We start from the raw sequence: 22,601 nt of genomic DNA, 5'->3' as shown, positions 1-22,601 counted from the left end.
TATATAAAGCACTGAATACATGAATAATTAGGGGAACTGCTTTGCTCAATATTGTAGTTACACCAAACACTCTCTTTAATGGAAGCATATAGAACTTGATTGACTGAACTAAAATTTCATGTTTCCATAGAGATGCTTTTCTCTGAAAGTACTGAACAGCGAAATCACTGTTTCCAAAAGTGCTCCTACAGGACAAATTATACTATAACTGCTATCTGCAACAACCTGAACTGTCGCACACCCAATCAGCTAACAGGTTTTGGCTGTGAAATTCAGCTCCTTAGCACCCATTTTATTGGTGCTACAATTGCTATTTTTCCTCCAAAATGGCATCTGCAGCATGCACACATACTTCTGGTGCTTGCCATGCTGGATGCTATATTGGTGAGGGTGCTGGCACGTGCAGGGCTTATCCACCAGAAGTATGCAGAGTAGGCAGATCGTGATGCCAATCAGCATGTTGTGCTGATTTGACACCAACAATTCCATTTAGGAGCTCAACGTCCGGATAATGCCCTCCATTAACCTCTCACAGCTGAACACGCGTTCAACAGCAGGAAGGAACCCACAATAGCCCTATTTAAAGGGACTATCAACTACTTTCAGGTTAATTACTAATTGATTTCTACTGGCTGTTGCTGCGATTATAGAAGTGTTAGGTGGTTTCTAGATTTGTTTAAAGATTCTGAAAGCTACAGTGAATGGTGTGGCACATGTTGAAGGACTTCATCCTGACTTCAATGATTCTGCACAAACTACTTGCTCATAGACATGGGTGCGTTAGTGTGTACACCCCTTGGACTACAGCATGACAGGGTGAATGAGCAGAAGCAACACAGAGCAGGACAAGCTGATTGAGATAGGAGGAGGAAGAGGGGGAGAAGGGCTGTCAGCAGGATGTCATAGCCAGCCAGGGTGTTAAGGGAGCAGTTCTCCTACCTGAACTTCAGCAAGGAACAGTGTGTCAGACATCTCCGTTGCATGAAGGAGGTCCTCGCTGAAACCTGTCACCTGCTGCAGCCACCACTGTAGCCTCAAAGCAGGACAAGTGGTTGTGAAGATGATTGTGGCGATGAACCTTTATGCATCTGTGCCTTCCAGGCTGGAGCAGGCAATATGTGCAACATATCCCAGTTTGCTGTCCATTGTTGCATAAGGAAGATCACTGAAGTTCTGTATTCCAAGAGAGCTGAATACATTTCATTCTCTGTTGCCAGACAGAAGCAAACAGAATGACTATGGGGCTTCATAAAAAATGCAGGCTTCCACATGATGCAGAGTGCCATTGACTGCATGCATGTGGCACCATATGGCAACTCTGAGATGTACCACAACCTAAGGGGATTCCACGCCCTCAATGTCCAACTGGTGTGCAACCATACACGGTATCATGCAGTTCAGTGCCCGATATTCTGGCATCAATAATGCTGCCTTCATTTTGTGGTAATCCAAGGTGCATTCTGCATTTGAGCCCCCACAACAAACCAAAGGGTAGCTACTGGCTGACAAGGATGACATGGCTCATGACCCCTATGCTCAGCGCTCGTAAACGTGGGCAGCTTGCATACAATGAAAGTCATGCTATTGCATAAAATGTGATACAGCAGACCATTACAATGCTTAAATAACCCTTTCACTGCCTGCTACATGACCTCACCACAGCCCATGCCACCAGGTATACAGCAACTAGCTGAGGAGGAGGAGAAGGAGCATGAGGAAGGGAGGAGGCAGCCAATATATCCCCATTCCAGCCAGGAAGCTGTGCATTGATGGAGTGGAAGCCTTCATTGTTGACAAACGCTCCTGGGCGATCTATAGCACATGTGTGTAGTCGATGACACCCTGCATGTGCAGAAAGCCAGCCAGAGCCACAAACATAAGCAACCATTCATTCTGACTGGTGTTATCGTAGGAAAAGTTGACATAATTGCCAGCCCTGGCAATGAAGCCATCAGTCACCTGTCTTATGCATTTGTGTGCCAGCGAAATCCTGCAAATGTCTCTGGCAGAGCCCTGGAAGGATACAGAGGCAAAAATGTTGAGGGCGATGGTGCCTTTGACAGCCACTGGTAAAGTGTGGCCGCGAGTTCAGGCTGGCAGCAGGTCTAGTTCCAGCAGGCTGCAAATGTCTGCCAACACCTGATGTGACACCCTGAATCTCCTGAGACACTAGTGTTCCGACATATCGAGGAAGATTATCCTTTCCCTGCATACCTTGTGTGCCAGGTATGGCCTCCTGTGAGCTGCATCTCTCTGATGATCACTTCTGCCCTGTGGCGCTGCAGATCTGTGAGTAGCAGCAGCTTTTGTGGCTGCTGCTGCTGCTGTTGCTGGTGGTCATCTTGGTCGTCAGCTGAGGTCCAAAGTAACACAGCATGAGGGCCACCCATGATGATCTGATAGATTGGAGCTCTGAAAAGCAGATCAGATCTCCAAACCTCCAATGTGTAAATGACACCATCAAAGTGTGTAAAGTAACCTCTCGGCACAAGTACTGTGAACAAAGCTTTCACACAAGCAGACAAGAAAGCAGTTGTGAATAATGAATCCTTACTAGTATATTTCTCTGTCATGGATTCAGCCACTTCAATTACTGCTGTTTCCTCGCAGGTTCCAGGAAACTCGTGGACCCAAAGATAAAAGGCAAAACCCATGTGAATATTGTTCTAAGTGAGCGATTAACATATCTCAATTAACAATATGCCTCTCCCGAGGGGGTAGCACGCGCACAATTTAACGTGCTGCAGTGAAATGTGGAAGTCAGCGGTTGAAACTCTGTTGCCAATGGTTCGGAATTTTGTCCAATTTAATCCTTCATCTACACCCAAACACACGTGGTCAGCAACGTTAAAACGCCCCTCCGTAACTCTGCAATACACATGATGGATGGTATTAATCCTGTCTGCCTAGCGGGCAGTTAAATCTTACATACCAAGGTCCAGCATTCTTCGCACAGGATCTGATTATTACCTGCTGTTCCGAGCAGGTGAGAAGGACACCCACTGTAAACCAATGGGGTCTTTCTTTAAGCAAGCAGTTTGGGCTCAGTTGATGTGATTGCAGCCTGAATGCTAGTTTAACCAATGACCTCCATGGAGAATGATTGTGTCTTTCTCCCCAGCCCAGCAGGAAGCAGAGTCAGGGACAGAATATGTGATTTTACTTTTTATGATTTTCTTTGTGGGGCCAAGAGTGCTCCTCCTGGTCCCACAAGGAAGGTTTAGGACACCCCTGCCCTGTTAAAATATCCTAGGCCTCTCAATACCGAGATTGGGAGAGCTTGCCATCCACCTTGGCCTCCACCCATACATTAACATTGGGGCTACAATATAGAACAGAACTGGAGCAATACAGACCTCAGTTCATTTCTTTCACAGCACTTTCTGAATAAACTACTAATGAAAGTTAACTTCTTTTCATTTTTCAAAAAATTCTTTGCATAGTCTCAGAAGTGATCAGTTGCAGACATTGAACAAATCTTTTGAATCATCAAAGGTTTCCAACACAAAATGTGTTAAATATTTTCTAATAAGTGTCCAGTGACTGCTATATTTTAATGACTGAACTATTCCTCATGTTGTACAGTGCATCAAACAGGTAGTCAAATATAACAAGTCCGATTTGTGCCAATTTGTATTTTTATTTTAAATATTTGTATTTTGTATTTTTATTTTGTTTGCCCATGTGCTAGTGCTGTAATAATGGCTGCTGTAAATTATAACATTAATTCTGATCTATTCAATATTGTTTCAGGGCAGAGGTCATACTTGGAAACATCATCAAAAAAAAGGGCTGGAGGTAATACTTTTATTGCTCAGTTTGAGTTTGTCTTGTTTTCTCTTTCTCCCATTCTGCCCAGTTATACCCCTCTTTGCAGATATATTCTCATCTCTATGCATTCCTCTTTCACTGATAAGTCAGATGGATGTTACTAGCAGACAGGACTTGTCCTCACTATGAGCCCACTCAAACTTAAAAATGAATTTATTTTAATTTCTTTATAAAATACTTACAGCATTTGGACAACAAGGACCATAAATATAATTTAATGTGTAAATGGAAAATGGATTCAGTCTTGTATCAGCATGCATTGACTAACCAGATAAGATATATACAGTCTTATACAATGGTCACGAAGCATAAACATTTGGATTAATTCGTTGTTACACTCATGGAAGGAGCAGTGATGAAATATGAAATGAACTGGACGAATTATGAAATAAAAGTAAACTGTTGAACTAAGCTGCAAGAAAATGGAGGCAACATGGAGTGAGAGGTCAGGTGATCCCCTTCTGTACTGCCAATCAACATGTTTGTCTGTTGAAGTCGGGACCATTATTAACATCTGGAATTGCCTTGAGGAGGCACATTGACATGTAAAACAGCCCATTCTATGCTAACGACTCCTATCATCAAAAATTGGGCTAGCAAAGGCTTTTGCAGATAGACTGATTCTGAAGCCAAGGCCAAGATAATAGGTGTTGAGATAGCATCAATCAAAATGGATCACATTCAGATGCCATTATGTAACAATGGTCTCCATTTCCTGGAACATTGTATGAACACCCCTGGGGAGAGCATCTAGAGTCACCTGACCGAAACCCAGCCTGATGAGGTTTTTTCTTTAAAAAAAAAGACTTTCCAGACAGGGAAGTTGTGAGATCGATCCAGCTAAGCCAGGAGCCTTTCCAGCACCATCTTTGAACTACTAAGGCAGAGAGATTGCAAGATGACCTTGAAAACTCCCCATTTGAGAAATTGAACCACAACTTCCACCACCAACTTCGGACTGAGTTTGATCCAAAGGAGTCTTTGACACTTCTTCAATTCCAAGATGAGGAACATTCAGGCCTGGAATGTTGTTAATAATTCCTCCTGGAAAACCAAGAAGGTTTCAAAGTGAACTGCCTTTACAACAATCAAACTCTAATTGCATGCTACCTTCTACTATCTATCTTTTGTGCGTGTGCATGAGTGTGAATGCGTGAGTGGGTGAGGTTGCGAACATTTACAGGCATTGTTTTAATAAAAAGTTATCTTTTTAAACCTATGAGAAAACTTGTCTTTTGTCTGTTTATTTGACCCTAAAACACTCAAGGGACTAAAAAGGTTTTTTCAAAAACACTCTCTGTGGTCAGTTAAGAGTTGAAAAGTGGAAGCCACTCACACCACTTCCCACTTGTCCGTAACAACGTACTTTAGTTGGAATTGATTTTAAGAGGAGTTGAAATTTGAAATTCAAATTAAGGTAAGGAACATGGTAAAAACTAAACTATTTTGAGTTGTTTTCTGTAGTTTGAACAGTGCACCTCTGTGATAAGACTGCCTTCCTTCCTCACACATTAAACTTGACTGAGTCACATGGATACAACCCCCTCCCCCACTAGCTGGCAATCTTTTTTTCATCATATGATGAGTCTTTAATTGGCTCTAGCATTGTTTTTGGGACCTTAGCAACAGATAACATGCGTTTAGGCGTCATCTGCTATCACAGTGGGAAAGGTATCAGTTTGGTTGAGTGGTGGTCTTGCCTCTGTGGCCAAAGGGTGTGTGTTCAAGAGCCACACCAGGTCACATGAGTACAAATTCTAAGCACATAAGCTAAGTTCACTTTGCTTGCAGGACAAGGGATATGGGGCAATGTGATCCTCCAATGGTAGAGCCCTACCAAATTTACAGCCATGAAAAATACATCATGGACCGTGAAATCTTGGGTCCTCCGTGAAATTGGCTATTTTGCAAACTTTGTATATTTTATTCATTGACACAAGGCTCAACTTGCTGATTGCTGGGCATGTTGCAAAATTTGCGCGTTTTAGTGATTAACAGAAGGCTCAACTCACTGGTAGATGAGGGAAGGCTTTCAATGCAGTTTTGAGAGAATCAGTCTTAAGTATGAGCGGACAAGCGAGAATGCAGAATGACCAAATCAAAAAGAGCCACAACCATTACTGCAGCACATCGAGCGAAAGAATTTGGAAGCCAAATTCTGCAAGCAGATTGTGGAATACTGTTTTGCACAAGCTGCGATGTTTCATTGGGTCGCACACAGCAGGCAACAGTTCAGCGCCACTAGAGTCCAAAAGTCTTCACAGCAGAACGAGAACATCTGACACTGCACTGCTGGAAAATGAACACGCAAAAAATAAGCAACAATTTCATTTCTTTTTAAAATTTCGATAGAGAGCTCGGAAAATAGTCAGTTGGTTACAATGGAACTTATGGATGTTTTACAAGGGCCAACATGCCATTGGAAAAACGTAATCACCCAAAGCTGTGGATATTCATTCAACATTATGTGCAAAATGGTATTTGCTTGCCAAGTGCAAATAAACGACAATGGGACTACCTACAGAAGGTTTTTGCTACACATTGCAAGGAGATGAAGTCTCAAATTAATGCATGTGAGTCTTTTGCAATTATTTGTGATTAGTCCACCGAGGAGCAAGACAATTATGTGCTGCATGTTTTGCTTGATTTTAAGTATGGTAAGGAGGAAGATGTACAGTCAGGAAAGCTAACAATAGTGCTCGCAGACTGTGTTCACTTAGAAGCTATTAATTGCACCATGGTTTCCCAAGCAATAATCAAAACCATTTCAAGGTACGATGCAGTTTTCAACAAAGCGTCTGCTTCCATCAGTGACAATGCAACTTACATGACAAAATCATTCAAATCTGTGCTCCAAGGTGTAATATCTAATGCTGTCCACATTCCGTATAATGCACATTTGGAGCCGGATTTTGTACTCATCCCGATGGCGGGTTTCGTGGCGGGGTGGTTGGAAAATCGGGGCAGAATCGCCTGCCACAGAACCCGACACCTGGAATCCCGATTCCGATTCTCCCGGAGGCAGGTAGGCCGATGACAGCCTTCCAAAACAGAGGCCAAATAAGGGCTTCTTCCCTCTGCTCCTGGGATCTTACCATCGATGGGGAAAATGAGGCGCCCTCCCTGTGGGCTTGTAGGGCGTTCCTCCTTTGTGGGCAATTTGCGGCCCATGGAGGACCCCCACTGTGGACAAACGTACCCCCCCGGGACCCCCCTCCCCCGGATCAAACGCCCATCCCCCTCCCCCACCTTGCCGCGGCTTTCCAGACTGCACTGCCCCCCCACCAGTGCTGGGCCTGGGTCTGAAGCCTCTGCATTACCGGCATTGGCCACTGCACACGGTGGTACTGCTGATACTGCTGAGCTGCCGGCCCTGTGATTGGCCAGCAGCTCTTGGGGCGGGATCCCCGTCCCTTTTAAGTCTTTAAAGGGACGGGGATCCTGCCTCCTTAAACTGTGACCCCAAAAGACCGGAGGATCGTTCCGGGGGTCAGAAAAAATGCAGAGGTGGGGTTCCCCAGACTTTTCAGCCAGGAACCCCACCTCCTGCACAAAATCCCGACCGTAATTTCTCTTGTCAGGGAGCTGTGAAAAAATGAGTTTGGTAAAGTCGACAAACTGGTCAGCTACATTGAAAAGATCTTCACACAATCTCTGAGCCGCAAGCTTCGATACAGTCAACACATTGTAAATGCAGCTGAAACAGAGCCAGTAATTACATGTTGGAATTTTTGGTTTTGGGCAGTATAGTATCATGCAGCTCAACTGAAATAATACTCAGACTTTGTCTCAGAAGAGCTCCCACTGACACTAAAACACAGGTTCTAACAGACATTGCAACCTTTCAAAACAATGCTTAGCTTAATGAAGAGGTTCAGTTTGTTGCCAAGAATGCTGCACAACTGATGGATTTAATCACTTGGTTTGAATCACAATCCACAAAGCCTACAATAAAGTAATGGATAATACTGTTCTGGACTGAAGCACAGTCAAACAAACAACACTCTGATGACACTGAATTAAATGCCTGGGCTGCACAGGTTTTTTCTTGCATGGCAAAGAAGCTCAAACAGTATTAATGCTGTAGGGAAGAGTCAATTGGTGAAGAAAAAGTGGCTCGGAGGTTTAAACAACCATCTGTGATGTTCCTGAAAGCTGTGCGTATCTTTGACCCTGTACAAATGCATCTGTTGATGGTGGATTTAAACTCTTTTGATGTGATTCCTGGCTTTGACAAGAACTGTAGGCTGGAGATTCCTGCTTATAAAAGCATTGCCAAAGAAGCACATTGTACTTTGCCTGTGCTGCAGTTTTGGAGCTCTGTGAAATGCAGAATCCCCTACCTTGCAAAGCTAGCACGGTGCTGTCTGACAATTCCAACAAACTCGATGGACGCAGAGAGACCTGTGTTTAAAAACGGGCAGATGTTCACAGCGCAGAGAGGTAATGAAGAAAGAGGCAGGTGCAGTTTGCTCCATGCTCACATTCAGCCATTGACTTCAGTAGGTAAAGAATGTGACCCTGTTTACAGTCAGCTTTTTGTAATAGTTTTGAGTTTACAATAAATGGCATTAGAAACCAGAAACCTCCCTTGTCTTTTTTTTGTTTTAAATAGATAATTTTCATGATTTGTTGTGACACTGTGAAATTTACGATTTAAATACATGAAATCATGAAATTTATGATTCCTAAAATACTGTGACCATAATATTTGTAAAATTTGACCATGAATTTGGCAGGGTCCTAGCCAAAGGGCATTAATTGATTATTGTACAAGGAAATACCAATGACTTTCTCCATGTTTCAGTCAGCTGTCCTGTTATTCATCTAAAACACTTACCTTTGCAGACTTAGTCAGTTTATCAAACTTCTTTCAACATTGCAAGGGTGTCTTTGGGTTATGTAGGTCTTACAGCCACCGCAACCTTCTTCCCCAAGGCCTGTGCTATCGAATGCAATGGTTCTTCCCTGATACTCCCATCATTGGGATCCCTCTGTTCTCTAAATTGGGGTAGCAGCACTTTCATTCAAGATCTGAAAAGTTGGATGTTTGTCTTCTCCTTTCTGTTGCAGCATCCATTTCATCCCTCTTTCTCAGCCCTTAAACTGCTTCCAGCTCTTTCAATATCGAAGTTGCATCCTTACTGTACCACCATCCTTAATTCTCCAACAGGACAGTAGATGTTAAAAATAAAAGAAGGGAAACTGAGCCCAACCCACCTGCATCTTGTCCACTCCCAGTTTTAACCATGTTAAGGGTGGGCGTCCAAGTCACACTCAGGAGGCAGTGGGAAGGAAACTGGCCATAATAAGGGGTTATTATGTTAAAAGAGTTAATTTCCTATGAATTAGCGATTTAAAAATGAAAAAGCAGAGCTTCATCTACCTGGAATGGTAGAAGGGGCTCATAACTATGCCAGGACATGTTCAAGGACACCAACATCCTGTGGCATGTTTCATGAAGGCCCCCGCCTGCCAAGAATGAGACGCATTAATTTCACCACATGAACATTGATTTTTAAACCGTTACTGGAGTAAAGAAAGAACTTGTTTTTAAAAAAAATAAACACCAGACCTTGACTGGAAAGACATTTGCATAGTAACAGACAGTACTTGGAAAGGACAAAGGGGCCACTCGCTGCTCCAATTTAATCCACAATGGACTTTTGATTACCAGACGTTGAAGGTGGAGAGGCTAGGATTCCAGGTTAACTGCTAAGATGGCTGAATACACAAACAGACATGGTGGTCAGACCAGTTTAGTCACATGACTAACTGGCTGTTGGGGTTTTTTGAATTTGAACTTGTCACAGAGTTTTAAAACTCAGAAAGCTCTTTGCTCCTGGATTGAGAACACCTCTCTCCTGTCTGCTCCCATCTCTTTCTCACAGAACTGAAGACCCATTGAAGACACATGAACCCCAAGAGAGAAAAGTCTCCTACAGTGAACAAGGTTTAAGAAGAATACTGGGCCCCAATGAAAAGCAAGATTTACCTATAAGCAAGAGCTACCTACAAAAGGACTACAGTGAGCTCGAAACACAGTACCAAGAAACTCTTCTGATATTGTCTCAAACCTCACCACTATTTATCTTCTGCTCTTTTCTCTCTCTATTTGCATGTGCGTGTTGTTTTTGCATGCTAACTTGGGGCACGGCGTGTATCTGTAGGCGTTAACCAAATTAGAGTTTAAGTTTTAATAAATTTCACTTTTCTTTAAACCTAAGAAAGCTTGTTTATGCTCATTTCTTTGCTTTATAATTGGAAAGTGGTGAACAAGGATTCACCAAGGGGGAGCTCAAAACACAGTGTGTTTAAAATTAAATCCCGTTACAATAAGACCAGGTGAAGGCTGAAAGAGACCCCTAGACACCTTTCCCACCTGGTCGTAACAGATGTTAATTTTACCCCCTAACATGAAGGCAATTTGTGATAAACAAGAACTCGCTCCTGAAAAACATGAAAATATTCACTTCAGCAAAGCACTGACAACACAAGTCTTATAAATAATCATTGTAACTTACCTCAACCTGACAATGGATGATATTTTCTACGGATGCACCTAAATTACCTATCAACTGAATCCGGGAAACTGAGTTATAATCTTAAAACACTATTGCATAGCTAGGAGGTTACCACCATTTGCAATTTCAGCATCTTGCTTGCCCTAGGGATGGTGACCACCATCTGTGCTCACAACTTCCTGCTGGCTCAGTGTTATCTTAGAAATTAAATAATGTGGATTTCAACTGGAAATTGACAGTTATACAGCCACATTTGGGAAATAGAAGGGCTCAACCTACTTGCAAGAGAGGTAAAACCCCATACATAAAAAAAACCAATTATTCAGTTTAGAAACCGTATAAATATTGGAACCACACAGTGGATCTTTAGAATCATTGCATTAATTCCAGCTTTTCTCACGGTAAAGGTACAGCTGCTGTGGTGCAGTGACGATAGTTCTCCCCTTAATTGGTATAAAGGTATCTCACTAAACTCTGTAGCTTTCTACTCGGGGATTTAAAGTAAATGCTGTTTCAAATGTTAATGGATATCTTAAATATTTTACTGTAACAATATTTAGACTTAAAGCTTGGATTCTCTGCCAGGAATAATATACTTTCTTTTCCTAAAGCAATTAACGTTGCAATTGTTTTACCCATTGAATGTGAATTGCATGTCTGGTTCTTTAATAAACTTCTATATAATTTAGAAAATATATTGTCTCATATAGTCTTCTGTATCTCAAGCTCGAGAACCCATCTCCTTACACTTTTCTGTGGATACATTATTGAGGAGAGATGCCCAGACACTTATAATATCTGGGTTGTATAATCTGGCTAAAACTTGTTAAAAAGGCTATCTGGAATATGGTAATATCCTCCGCTTGTTACTTTCTTTTGGGGAGAATTAGATCAGTTCTTCAGACCCATTTAAGTGTCTGTGAGATCTGTCTTTCTCAACCTTAAGTGAGAGTGATCATCTGGGGAGTACACCTATTCTCCCAAAAAGGGGTTAGGATATTATCCACTTCAGCAGGTCCTTCCTTAAAATGGAGGCACGCAGCCTCCTTAAAATATTTTAATGTAAATTTGACTTTAAACACCTGCAGGCTGGGTTTCTAGGGCCTTGGGAAATGTGGCAGCTGAAGAGAGACATGAAGGGCCAGATCTATAAGGCAAATGCCTTTACAGCAATGCCTGTGGGCCAGGAAGAGCAGAAGTGTTTCCCAACCACTGGCCCAACAAACAAAGCTGTAAACCCTGCCGCCCCCCCCCCCCCCCCCCACACACACACAAACTCTGCCATCTGACTGACTGCCCGCAATCTGATTGACTCCTCCACCATTTAACTGACTTCCTGCGATCTGACTGATCCCTCTGCTATCTGACTAACCTCCTCTACTATCTGACCTTCCCATCTCTGCTGATCTGACCTTCCAATGACTTACTCTTGCTGATACCACATCCCCAGCTGCAGCCTGTTGCCTCAAGCTTACCCATCTGACAGCTAGCCAACCTTTGATCTAGCAGCTGCAGCTGAGAAACAGAATTTTTTGTTAAATCAAGTCCTACTGTTAAATTCGGCAGGACCTCCAGCAAACCTTCCCCTCACTCTTCTTGCCTATCTGTTATAATCGGGGCCAATATATCACATCTTGCTTTCAACTCACAGATTTCAATAGCATTACAATTGCAGGCAGTAAACCCATCATATTCTTTCAGCCACTTGCTGAATGCAAGACCCCACCAGCAGTGCAGAATCTCAAAACATTTTGGCTACAGAACCTACAAATTTCCCCATTAAAAAGCAGGCCTTGGACAGCCTACAGTAGCTCCCAGGAATCCAGTATGAATATGTGAAATTTAGAAGTAAATTGAATTTCTTCCATGGCTTATTTACTCTCTTGATTTGCTCCAGTTGATGAATAGCTTCTGGCATTTACCATTTATTTTTATTGGCAATTGGGTTTGTTATGCAGACCTATCAATTCAAGCTAAAAGAACTGAACTGTCATCTACAAACTCTTCTCATTTTAGCACTGCTCACTTGATATAATCTCTAGTCTGCTGAATACTGACAGAACATTTAACATTATGTTGGTAAACATACGACCAGGCACATCTATGCAAATAAAGCACTGTATGAATTCACTTTAGTTTCTCTTTTCTTCCTCTGGAGTACATTTGCTGACTTTTTATATGATAGTTGATATTTGTCATGCTGAGGTATCAGATGTGTTTAATATATACAGCAAATGAGCCTGTATATGTAAAGTCGCATTAATGTTCCTGTGTCATTTTGACCTATCTTTTCAGCTCCAGAAAGGATCCATGCCTTTTTGTGTTCACCCTGCTGTCTGTCCTATGAACAGGGCAGTTCACTCATTGCCACTGTTGGTGGATCCTGATTTTTATTTCCAGGAATGAGTAAAATAATAACTTGAGACTAAGGGCTGAATTTTACCTTGATGGTGGGGTTCTGGCGGCAGGCCAGAAGGCGAGGATGTGGGGGCGCGGTGGGAAAGTGACACTGCCTCAGCACTGTTTTGGACTCCCAGCCAAATTCCACAGTAGGGGGGCAGCCAATTAACTGCCTGTCATTGGGGTCCCCATCCCTTTAAGTACAGGGATTCTGTTGACCAGTAGCTTAGTAGTACCAGCAGTGCCACCGGGAGTGGTGGCCAGTGCCAGTAACTACAGAGGCCTAGGACCAGGAGCAGTGCTGGGGCACCGGACCTCAGGTAAGTGGGCGGGCTCACCGAGGCTTGCTGGACCGGCCCCGGCAAGGTGGGAAGAGGTTGGTTATTAAGGGCAGGGAGTGCTGTTTGCGGAGGAGAGGCCTTTGCTGTCAGGGGCCCCCAGGAGGCCACAGAGTGCCCATGGAGGAGGCCCCCCCCCACCCAGCCCACGGGGAGGCCGCGTTTTTTTACTAGGCAACCTCCCCATGTGGTGGAGCTCCCACCAGCCACTGGTAAAATATCAGCAGCGGCAGAAAGAGGCCCTTAAGTGGCCATTAATTGGCCACTTAAGGGCCTCAATGGCCTTTGGGCAGCATCAGGCAAACCCCCACCCCCACCGACCAAGACTGAGGCACACATTATTTCGCCGCATAAACATTAAAACTTAAAATTGTAAGCCCCTGACTGGAAGGACATTTGTATAGTACTAGCAGTGTTGGAATAATGGGGACCCAGTCGTTGCTTCCCCAATACACGCAAGTAGTGGTCAGACCAGTTTTAGTCACATGATTAACTGGCTGTTGCAGAGAATTTGAACTTCCAACAAAGGATTTGAACTCAGACAAAGCCATGAGCTCATGGAGTGATGATCTCTCCTGGAACTGGAACAAGAATTATCTCCTGTCTGCCTGCCTCCGTCTCTTCCAAAGCACTGAATCTTGTGAAGACACATTTAATCAGAGAGAGAAAAATCTCCTATGTGAACAAGGTTTATGAAGAATATTGGGCCCCAATGAAATGCAAGACCATATCTTCAATCAAGGACTTCAGCGATCTCGAGAAACAGTAACAAGATATTGCCTCAAACTGTTCTTGTTACCTCTTCTGCTCTTTTCTGTCCCTATTTGCATGTGTGTATCGCGTGTGCATGCTAGCATGGGCACATTGTATACCCGCAGGCGTTAACCATATTAGAGATAAAAACAAGAAATGCTGGAACCACTCAGCAGGTCTGGCAGCATCTGTGAAAAGAGAAGCAGAGTTAACGTTTCGGGTCAGTGGCCCTTCTTCGGAACCATATTAGAGATTAAGTTTAAGGTTTAATAAATTTCATCTTTCTGCTTTAAACCAAAGAAAGCCTGTCTGTGCTCATTTCTTTGCCTTATAATTGGAAAGTTGTGAACAAGGATTCACAAAGGGGGAACTCAAAACGCAGTGTGTTTAAAATTAAACCCTGATACAGTAAGACCAGGTGAAGATAGTAACAGACCCCTAGATACATTTCTCACCTGGTTGTAACAGCAGGAAGGCAGTCTTCAGCCTTCTCTGCCCTGGACAAAATCGCATGGCATAGCGAAGGCGACAGGCACTCCACCCTCTGCCTTCCCTCGCTCTTTTATGGGCGACACCACCTCTCAGCCCATCTCCCAAGGGCCCATAAAATTCAAACCTAACAGTGTGCGTCCTACTGGAATAAAATTCAGAATTCTGTTTTAAGACTTGCATAATATTTTAACATGAAAACCAATGTAGTGGTGCTTCTATGTTCCAATTCTATTATTCCAAAGAGCTGTGCTGTGGAGGGCCAGGATGCAAGTTCTGAGCCATGATTTGTGATGTGGTGGGATTCATTTACTGATGATTCCATTTTGCAAGACACCATGTGTTGTGTGATTGCCTTTAAGAGTAATGTACCTTTAAGATCTTAGTATGCTAATGAGCCAAGTACCAGGACATAGTCATATGTGACTGCATGCCAATCTCACTCTGCTACTGTAACACCAAGAGGCAAGTCCTGTAATAGTTTGCTCTGTACTGTATATAGTTGTTAGCTGTTTAATAAACCTGTTCGAGATCTTCAAACCTGAACTCCATGCATCTCATTTATGTTGCATCAGCCAACATAAAAAAAGCTTCTCATTGCACCAAGCAAGAGTCAGATGGATGTTTCCCATTGGCAATCTTTTAAATTTAATTTGAGGCCTCCATCCACCCAATGAGATTGAGAAGTCACTAAATCTCCAGGGACACATCAGCGCACAGCATCATTAACCTACATAAAGCACTGAACAAAAAAAAAACTCAGCACTACTACTCAATAACAGCAACTTGCATTTATGTAGTTTCCTAAATCTATTGGAAAAAATCAAAATGCTCCACAGATGTATAAAGAATAAACAGAGACCAAACCAAAGAAGCAGTCCTTAGAAGGAGTGGCCAAAATGTTTGGTCAGAGTGGATTTTAAGGAGGACCATAAAAAACAAAAGGGATCTGGTAAAATAGAGGGGTTTGGAGAGGTAATTGCAGAACATGAGGCCTAGGTGGCTAAATGCAGAATCAGCAATGGTGGAGTGAAGTGGGTGGGGCAGGTGTACATGAGGCCAGAGTCAGAGCAATGGAGAGGGTTTGTGGAAGTTACATAAGATTAGGGAGAGAGAAGGCCATGGAAGGATTTAAACATTATGATAGGAATTTTGAAGTTGAGGCATTGGGCACCAGGAGCCAGTACAAGTCATTGGGAACAGAGATGATCAACAAGCAGACTTGGTGTGAAATAGGGATACAAGTTGCAGAGTTTAGATTGAGATGAAATTTATTGAGTGTGGTGAAGTGGATGTCAGCTAGGGGAGTCATTACTATGTTCACATGTTTTTTCAGTATTTTTTTTTTGGAATTCAGTTATTAATTTCAGTTTATCAAAATGAATGAGAATTATCTGTGTACGAAAGATATTCAAGCAACCTTGTGTAGGTTTGCATGTTCTTCACATTATGGATTTAGTGTTCAGTAAGTATCAGTAGGTGCATTGACGAACTGCTGTGGTTCTGTCTTTCTGAGCACTGTAACTCTCTCCATCCTATAAGGTGAATGTCATTGGTTCTCAGCCAGCTGCTGCCAGGACATCAGATCACAGATCTGAAATTTGGAAGAGGTAACAAGTGCCTGTATTTCCACATTAATATATAGATTCATCATTTGACTTAAGACAAGTGCTAGGTCATCGTTTCATTTGCTTAATTAATTCTTTTCCATTTGCCATGGTAATTAAGTGAATCTACTAATCAATGTTTTTCATGTACATTAATAACCAAACTATTAAAGGGGCTGTGACAGCATACTTACCTCAGCTTGTCTTTATAACCAAAGACTTTAATTACAGTAAGAAGCAAAAGCAAGTCACTATTTGTTTACTTTCTATATTTTGGAATATTAAATATATTTCTTTAAGTATGATCTTAAGACAACAGTAATTATGAGTCAGTTCTATTAAAACAAGAAGAAGCACTAAACAACATAAAGTGGACTTACCCATGTATTTAAATAAATTGCCAATTTTCAAATAAATATAGTGGGAATTTAACCCTACCCACCCAGTTTCTGGTAAGAAGTTAAAATCTACAGGATGACTGTGTTAATCCCTGCCAGGATCTGATCATTGCTGATCTTTACTGGTATTTCTTGATAGGTGGCCTAACCACCCAAAGCTGGTGAGAGCCTTCCTTAAATATGCAGATTGGGGTCCGATGATGTAATCAGCTCCCAACTGTAATTTTAACTCTGGCCCTTGCAGCTTTCCTGTCAGGTGAAAGCCTATCAGAAAAGGGTGGGAAGCAGAAGAGACCATTCAAATTAAGTTTACCTTAACTTTTCTTTGTGGATAATTGCATATCGGGGCTGCCCAAAGCAAGTTTAGGTCTCCCTGCCCTGAAATGTCCCCCTTCCATGCCCTGAGATGCCTCCAGAACTCCAGTTCCCGCACTTACCTGAGTTCTAGCAGGTGGCCTTTGGTCATCCGATTTTCCACTTCTCACCTGCGGCATGTTTTCTGCCAGGAACCCCCTGAGAGTTAAAATCTTCCCCATTGTTCATCTGTTAATTTATCATGTTACAGTTTCAGTTTATTTCTTGTTATAATGAGCCTCAGTTCATGAAACAGAGCATTAACTAGAGTGATTTTTTAATGAAATTTCTGTAAAGGAGGTTCATTCATAGTTCATAAGGTGTAGTTATGTAAGTGTTGGTTAAAAAAAAAAAGTGTTTGTTAAGCAGATGGCCTGAGTAGGTGGCACAACACTCAATATTCTAGTGCACTACACCATGGAGAGGTGAAACTTGGAATCCTGCTCATAACCTTCTATACAACAAGATCCTCTTTTTGTGCCAGTGCCCAGGGGAAGACACACTGCAGACAGAGAGTGGGTGTAGTACACATGGTTTTCAGAAGACATTAGATAAAATGCAGAATGTTAAGCTTTTAAAGAAAGATAAAAGAAGGATAAGGGGAAATAGAGTTTGTGGCAAATGAGCAGGCTGGATAAAGCATTCAGCAATAGAAAGCAAAGCTTGGTCGAGGGGACTGTGACAAGCAGTCTGCAGGGCTTTTTTCTGTCTCCATTAATGTTTATACCCTCACCTGATACAAATGAGGGAGTGTGCAGAACACTCATTCTATCTACCTGTACCTGAAGATTGCAAACAGGTTCCCACATCTGCCATAACACCTCAATTTGCATAATTAAGCAGCTTTATGCTCATAAATTACATAAGTCACGCCCTGGAAATTAACTTGGGCTGAAGCGCCCTTTCATCCCGATTTTCAACTGTTAGCTCCCCATTTTACATATGAGAAGTGGCAGCCGGCAGTTGAAAATTGACCCCAGTTAATTTATATTTTGATGTATGGGCTCTTTAGCTGCCATTTTCACTAAATGAGAGTTTGGCCATTGAATCATTGCATGAATGTTTCAGTCACATAATCAGATTACAACAATGCATTGATAGTGGGAAATAGGTATAGAAGGCTAAAAGATATTGGCATGTACAAGAGACAGAATGGCCTGGAAAGGTCTTATTCAAATGCTGGTGAACCTGTTTATATCTGTGCTGCTTTTTGTTGGGTTTTATGATGAGATAAAAAATATATTGTGCATATATTAGTGATATTAGATACTATTGTTCTATTTAGACTAGAAAGAAGCTGTACAATTTATTTTTATTTTTGGTCACTCATGAGTCATATCTTGCTCAGCCTGAAAGGAACTGTCATTTATCATCAACAACTTTTTTTTTAACATAAGGACATGAAGGCTCAATCATTGTAAAATCACTCACATTTTCAAAGTAAATGCTTAACTTGCAGAAATGATCCATGTGTAAGTAATTATTTCCTCAGTATCCTTCAGGTGTTTCATGATTTTTTTCACCAGTTTTCCACAGAAAGGATTTCGAAAAGATTTAGTTTAATGTGTTTTTAATAACATAGTGGGTTAGAAATTGGTATGTGTTGCCCATTTTTAGAGTGAAAAATGGGGACAAAGCATGCCAATTTAACAGCAGGACACCTTGTGCCTGATTAGCATAGGCGTTGCCCCACTGCTACATTTACAGGGCCCATTATTAATCTCAGGAAACAACCTAAAACAGACATTAGGCACCCTGAATATGTTGATTAGGGGCCTATGACACGTTGAAGAATCCCTGTGTAAAATTTGTTACCAGTGAATGGGAAAAACATTGGGCCACTCGGGGTGTTTCATATGCTATTTTATGACCATCAACTATAAGTAAGTTTTTAAAAAATTCTTTATATAGGGCAAACAGAATCTCCTGAATTCAAGGTCCTGGTGACCATCCCTCCGTCTCAACCCACCCCATTTTCTGCTCCCAACAGCGCAACCCGGAGCTTAATTGAGGCCATTGCCGACAAAGCAGACAGCCCAAACTTGGTGTTTCTTATCGGGCAATCTTCTGGGGCAGCACAGCCAGCATGGACACATCACCCCAAATATATAGATGAGGTCCAAGGACCAATTCCTGATGACAGTCCGTCTTCATGGTTTGAGTGTGTGCTGCCTCCACAATAAAAATAGGCCCAGACAAAAACCTACCCAGTGTATTCATGCAATTAATAAAAAGGCTCTGAAATGTTACATATTTAATGTGCTAATGAACTAACTTTGATGTTTCTCCATAAACTCTCGATCATAAACAATTTATTTGACTGTTTCCTGTGTCAAAAAACACCTTTGTGTGTTGGAGAATCTTTGATCCTTTTTGGCCATGAGCACACAGACATAAGACACACGGACATATTCAGGTTTTTAAACTAGAAATCTATAAGATAGGTGTTACAACCGACCGCTCACGACAAAGCCCCCAATCAAAATATATGATTCTAATTGCCGTGGGAGAAATGCACTGTCAATTCAGTCCCATCCCTCCACAGATCGCCTAACATATCACTTTAAATTTTCCAAATTAAAGAAAACCACAGCCAAATTAAACCATCTATTAACACCCAAATGAAGCGAACCAAACCAGGTACCTTTAGAACAAATTAACTATTTATTAGAGAAAACTAAATTCTTAAACACTACTAAGATATAGTAGTGGCTGGCAGGCAGCCATAAAGGCGGGGCTAAAGTGTGGCGAGTCGAAGAGACTTAGCAGTTGGCGGGAAAAAAGACAGAGGCGCAAGGGGAGAGCCAACTGTGTAACAGCCCCGACAAACAAATTTTTCTGCAGCACCTGTGGAAGAGCCTGTCACTTTAGAATTGGCCTTTATAGCCACTCCAGACGCTGCTCCACACACCACTGACCACCTCCAGGCGCTTACCCATTGTCTCTCGAGATAAGGAGGCCAAAGAAAACTAAGATATAAATAACATTTTTTTAAAAGTAACAAAGTCCTTGCAGATTTACGCTCCTGCCAAAGTGGAATCTTCCAATGTGGAACAATCCAAGGTTGCTTGAAGTCCTCACAGCCTTCCGATGGGGAAAAAAAGGTTCTTCAACAGTAGGATAGTCATTAGTTTAGTTCAGCAGCTGAAGTGCCCCTTTTCCTTTTCCAACAGTGAACACTGATCAATTTTTTTTAAAGAATTAATCTGGCTTGACGTTACAGAATTCTGAGAGTATAATAAATAGGGTTTAAACAGACAGAGGGAGAGCTCTCCTAATTCCTTCAGTATATCATGGCAGACAGTCTGTGTGTTTGTGACTCAATTGTCTCTGCAAAAGCCAGTTTTTCGACTAGTTTCAAACTTAAACGGCAACATTATATATCATGTCCTTGGTCTCCGAATGGCTGTACCCAGGGCAACGAAGGTGCACTTTCCTTGGTAACTTCTGAGGTTGGCTTGTTCTCTCTCTCTGTATGGCTATATCCATCGGCAAGCAGAATGCACCTTCTCTAACTCCTGAGGCTTGCTTGTTCTTAAAGCAGTACTGATCCTTTGCTGTTTTAAAGAGACACCGCATACTTCTGAAAAAAAAATCATGACACAGGTCCAAGCAGAGGCTGATATGAGGAGATTAGAAATGATAGAGGATATTTAGAAGCCATCTTACTTAAGTCAAATAAGGTGTTAGGGGAAGTGTGACATATTCCTTGTATTGTCACATGAAGCTAAATTGTAATGATTGAATCAAATAATTCTTATCATAACTGTTGCATGTATATTCACTTTATTGTAAAACAAAGCAGTTTATTGATTCATATCAGGCCTCATCTCAACAAGTGTTTGCTTGGTGTGCCTTCAGAGAGATGAAGTATATATGCAGAAGACACAAACATTCACTTTAGGCCAGGAGGGAATACTGTGATTATACCCCTGGGCTGCACTCTCATGGAAGTAATATAGGGCTGTGTAAGGCAAAACCCATAAAGGTAACACTCAGACTGCTAATGAGTGTGACTGATACCGTTGAACCTGATAAGATATCTATGGCAGATTCAAATTTCTAACAATCCTATTAGCAGTCAATGTAAATAGAAAAAACACTAGCCTCGATTTCAGGCTCCCTTTGTTGTGCACGTGTTTGAGATATTCTTGCATTTCTCTTCCAGACGATCAAGCCTGGTGATAACAACTAAGCTGTACTGGGGAGGAAAGTGAGTGCTCAGCATTAAATTTGTCTGTCTCTCTGTTTCTTTGCCTTAGATCTATTTCTATACAAATTCAGAAGCTATATGTAATTAATTGTGCTGCATTGAATTGATTTTATTTGCATCAACTGCAATTATTAACTATTCAACTAATGGACTCCCTTAATGGCTCAGCAAGCTTATTTAGTGAGTGGTTGGCCATGCTGAAAAAGAAGTTTCCTCATTCTATCTATGATTTGTACTGACTTTTCTGATCCCAGCTGATCGCAAGACTCTAGGTAGTCATGCAATTGTATTTCCTTTCTTTAACGGCCTTTCCCAAATGAAGCCAATAATTTCAAACACTCAAATGACAACTACATCTTAGCACTGCAACTACCTCTCATCCTTTCTAACTTACTTAGTCAGACGTCTATTCTCCTTCTTCTATGACATGCTCCCTGACTAATACAAGGTTGAGAAGTGGGTGGTTGGGCTGGTTCTCCTGCAGCCTTTAAGAATCAAAGTGACTCTTGACAGTCAAACTGCTGTCCTGGCCTTCTCATCGTCTTTCTTTTGGGAAAAGGGGGTTGGACCAAGCCTGAATCTCCCTCACATGCTAGCATTGGAGAGGGCTGTGACAAAGGCAGTGCATTGTCATTCTCATGAAAGATACTGACATCTGTTGCCATTCCTTCTGGCCTTGGGCACAGGTTCAAATGTACTATTGGTCAGTGTCAAAACAGACTGGTCCATTTAAGTCCTGGAAGCCCTGCAAAATTGTCATGTTAAGGCTGATCCTCAAGTCATCTATTGAAGGAAAGCTAGCTGCCACTCCAGAAACTACCAATGTCCTTAGTATTTCCTCATGTCACCTTGTGATCACAGATAACCCCTAATCTGTTACTCTGTTAAGGGTGTTATACACAAAATGATAAATTCCTGCATTGTATTTTATTTGAAGGAATGTTTGTGCAGGAAATTTAAAATTAAAAACAATCTTCCAAATGTTTTCCCCACCACAGCCCTATTCATACTGCATTTTTGGAGATGTGTCTGGAGAGGTTGCTCCTCTGGAAACAATTGCATTTTAACAATAAAAATGGCACAATATGGCTAATTGTAAATGCTTTTAAGATTTTACAATTAAGAGATTTTTAATCTAAAAAAAGGACAATAGCATTCATTTGAATTTATCCATATTCAACAAATCAAGCAGATCATCACTTCCAAGGTACCATGACAGTCAATCTCTCTGCTTCAAAGATGCACTCCTTTCCCATCATACAGGGACTATCTCTCTGTAGCTCCCTACCTCTGGGACCCAGAAGGATTCTCCCTCTCCAAGAGCCCTGGGTTCATAGGTATGCTGTAACTCTCGTCTCTCCACCATTCCCAGTTCAGAGACATTGAACTAGATTTCTTTCAAATGGGTGGATTAGCAGCAGGCGGGACTTCCCATTACAGCTCATGGGGAGATACGAGAGACTATGAGAGATGGGGAAGTGGGAAGTGAACTGCCAGGAAGAGGTAGGTAAAGGCATGAAAAGAAAGAGCACAGTTGGTTTAAGCATTATGTGGAATTTCAAAGTCTTTAACTGGGCACTGACTCAGTTGCTACTTGGTTTTTAAGCTCCTAGAGCTTTGCATAGAGCAAAAAGAGAACCAGGCAGGTCATACACCAATCTTCTCAAGTCCTGCCCCATACTCACCAACACCAT

At 42.0% G+C, this 22,601-nt stretch overlaps 1 protein-coding gene across 3 annotated transcripts in view; it reads left to right on the top strand.

Moving 5' to 3' along the window:
- The window catches only part of kcnab1a (potassium voltage-gated channel subfamily A regulatory beta subunit 1a), a 322,091-nt gene that overhangs the window by 228,265 nt on the left and 71,225 nt on the right, over positions 1-22,601 (top strand). For 2 of the 3 annotated variants that reach the window (XM_068041465.1, XM_068041467.1), the window contains 2 exons: positions 3,754-3,798; positions 20,863-20,907. In XM_068041465.1, the coding sequence (XP_067897566.1) occupies positions 3,754-3,798; positions 20,863-20,907 (90 nt within the window). The remainder of the gene's footprint in view (positions 1-3,753; positions 3,799-20,862; positions 20,908-22,601) is intronic. The other variant, XM_068041466.1, reaches the window with a different exon arrangement.

The sequence above is a fragment of the Heterodontus francisci genome, chromosome 11, assembly GCF_036365525.1.
Source record: "Heterodontus francisci isolate sHetFra1 chromosome 11, sHetFra1.hap1, whole genome shotgun sequence".
NCBI lineage: Eukaryota > Metazoa > Chordata > Chondrichthyes > Heterodontiformes > Heterodontidae > Heterodontus > Heterodontus francisci.
The sequence above is the reverse complement of the archived record's forward strand: the minus strand, read 5'-3'. Positions and strand labels throughout refer to the sequence as shown.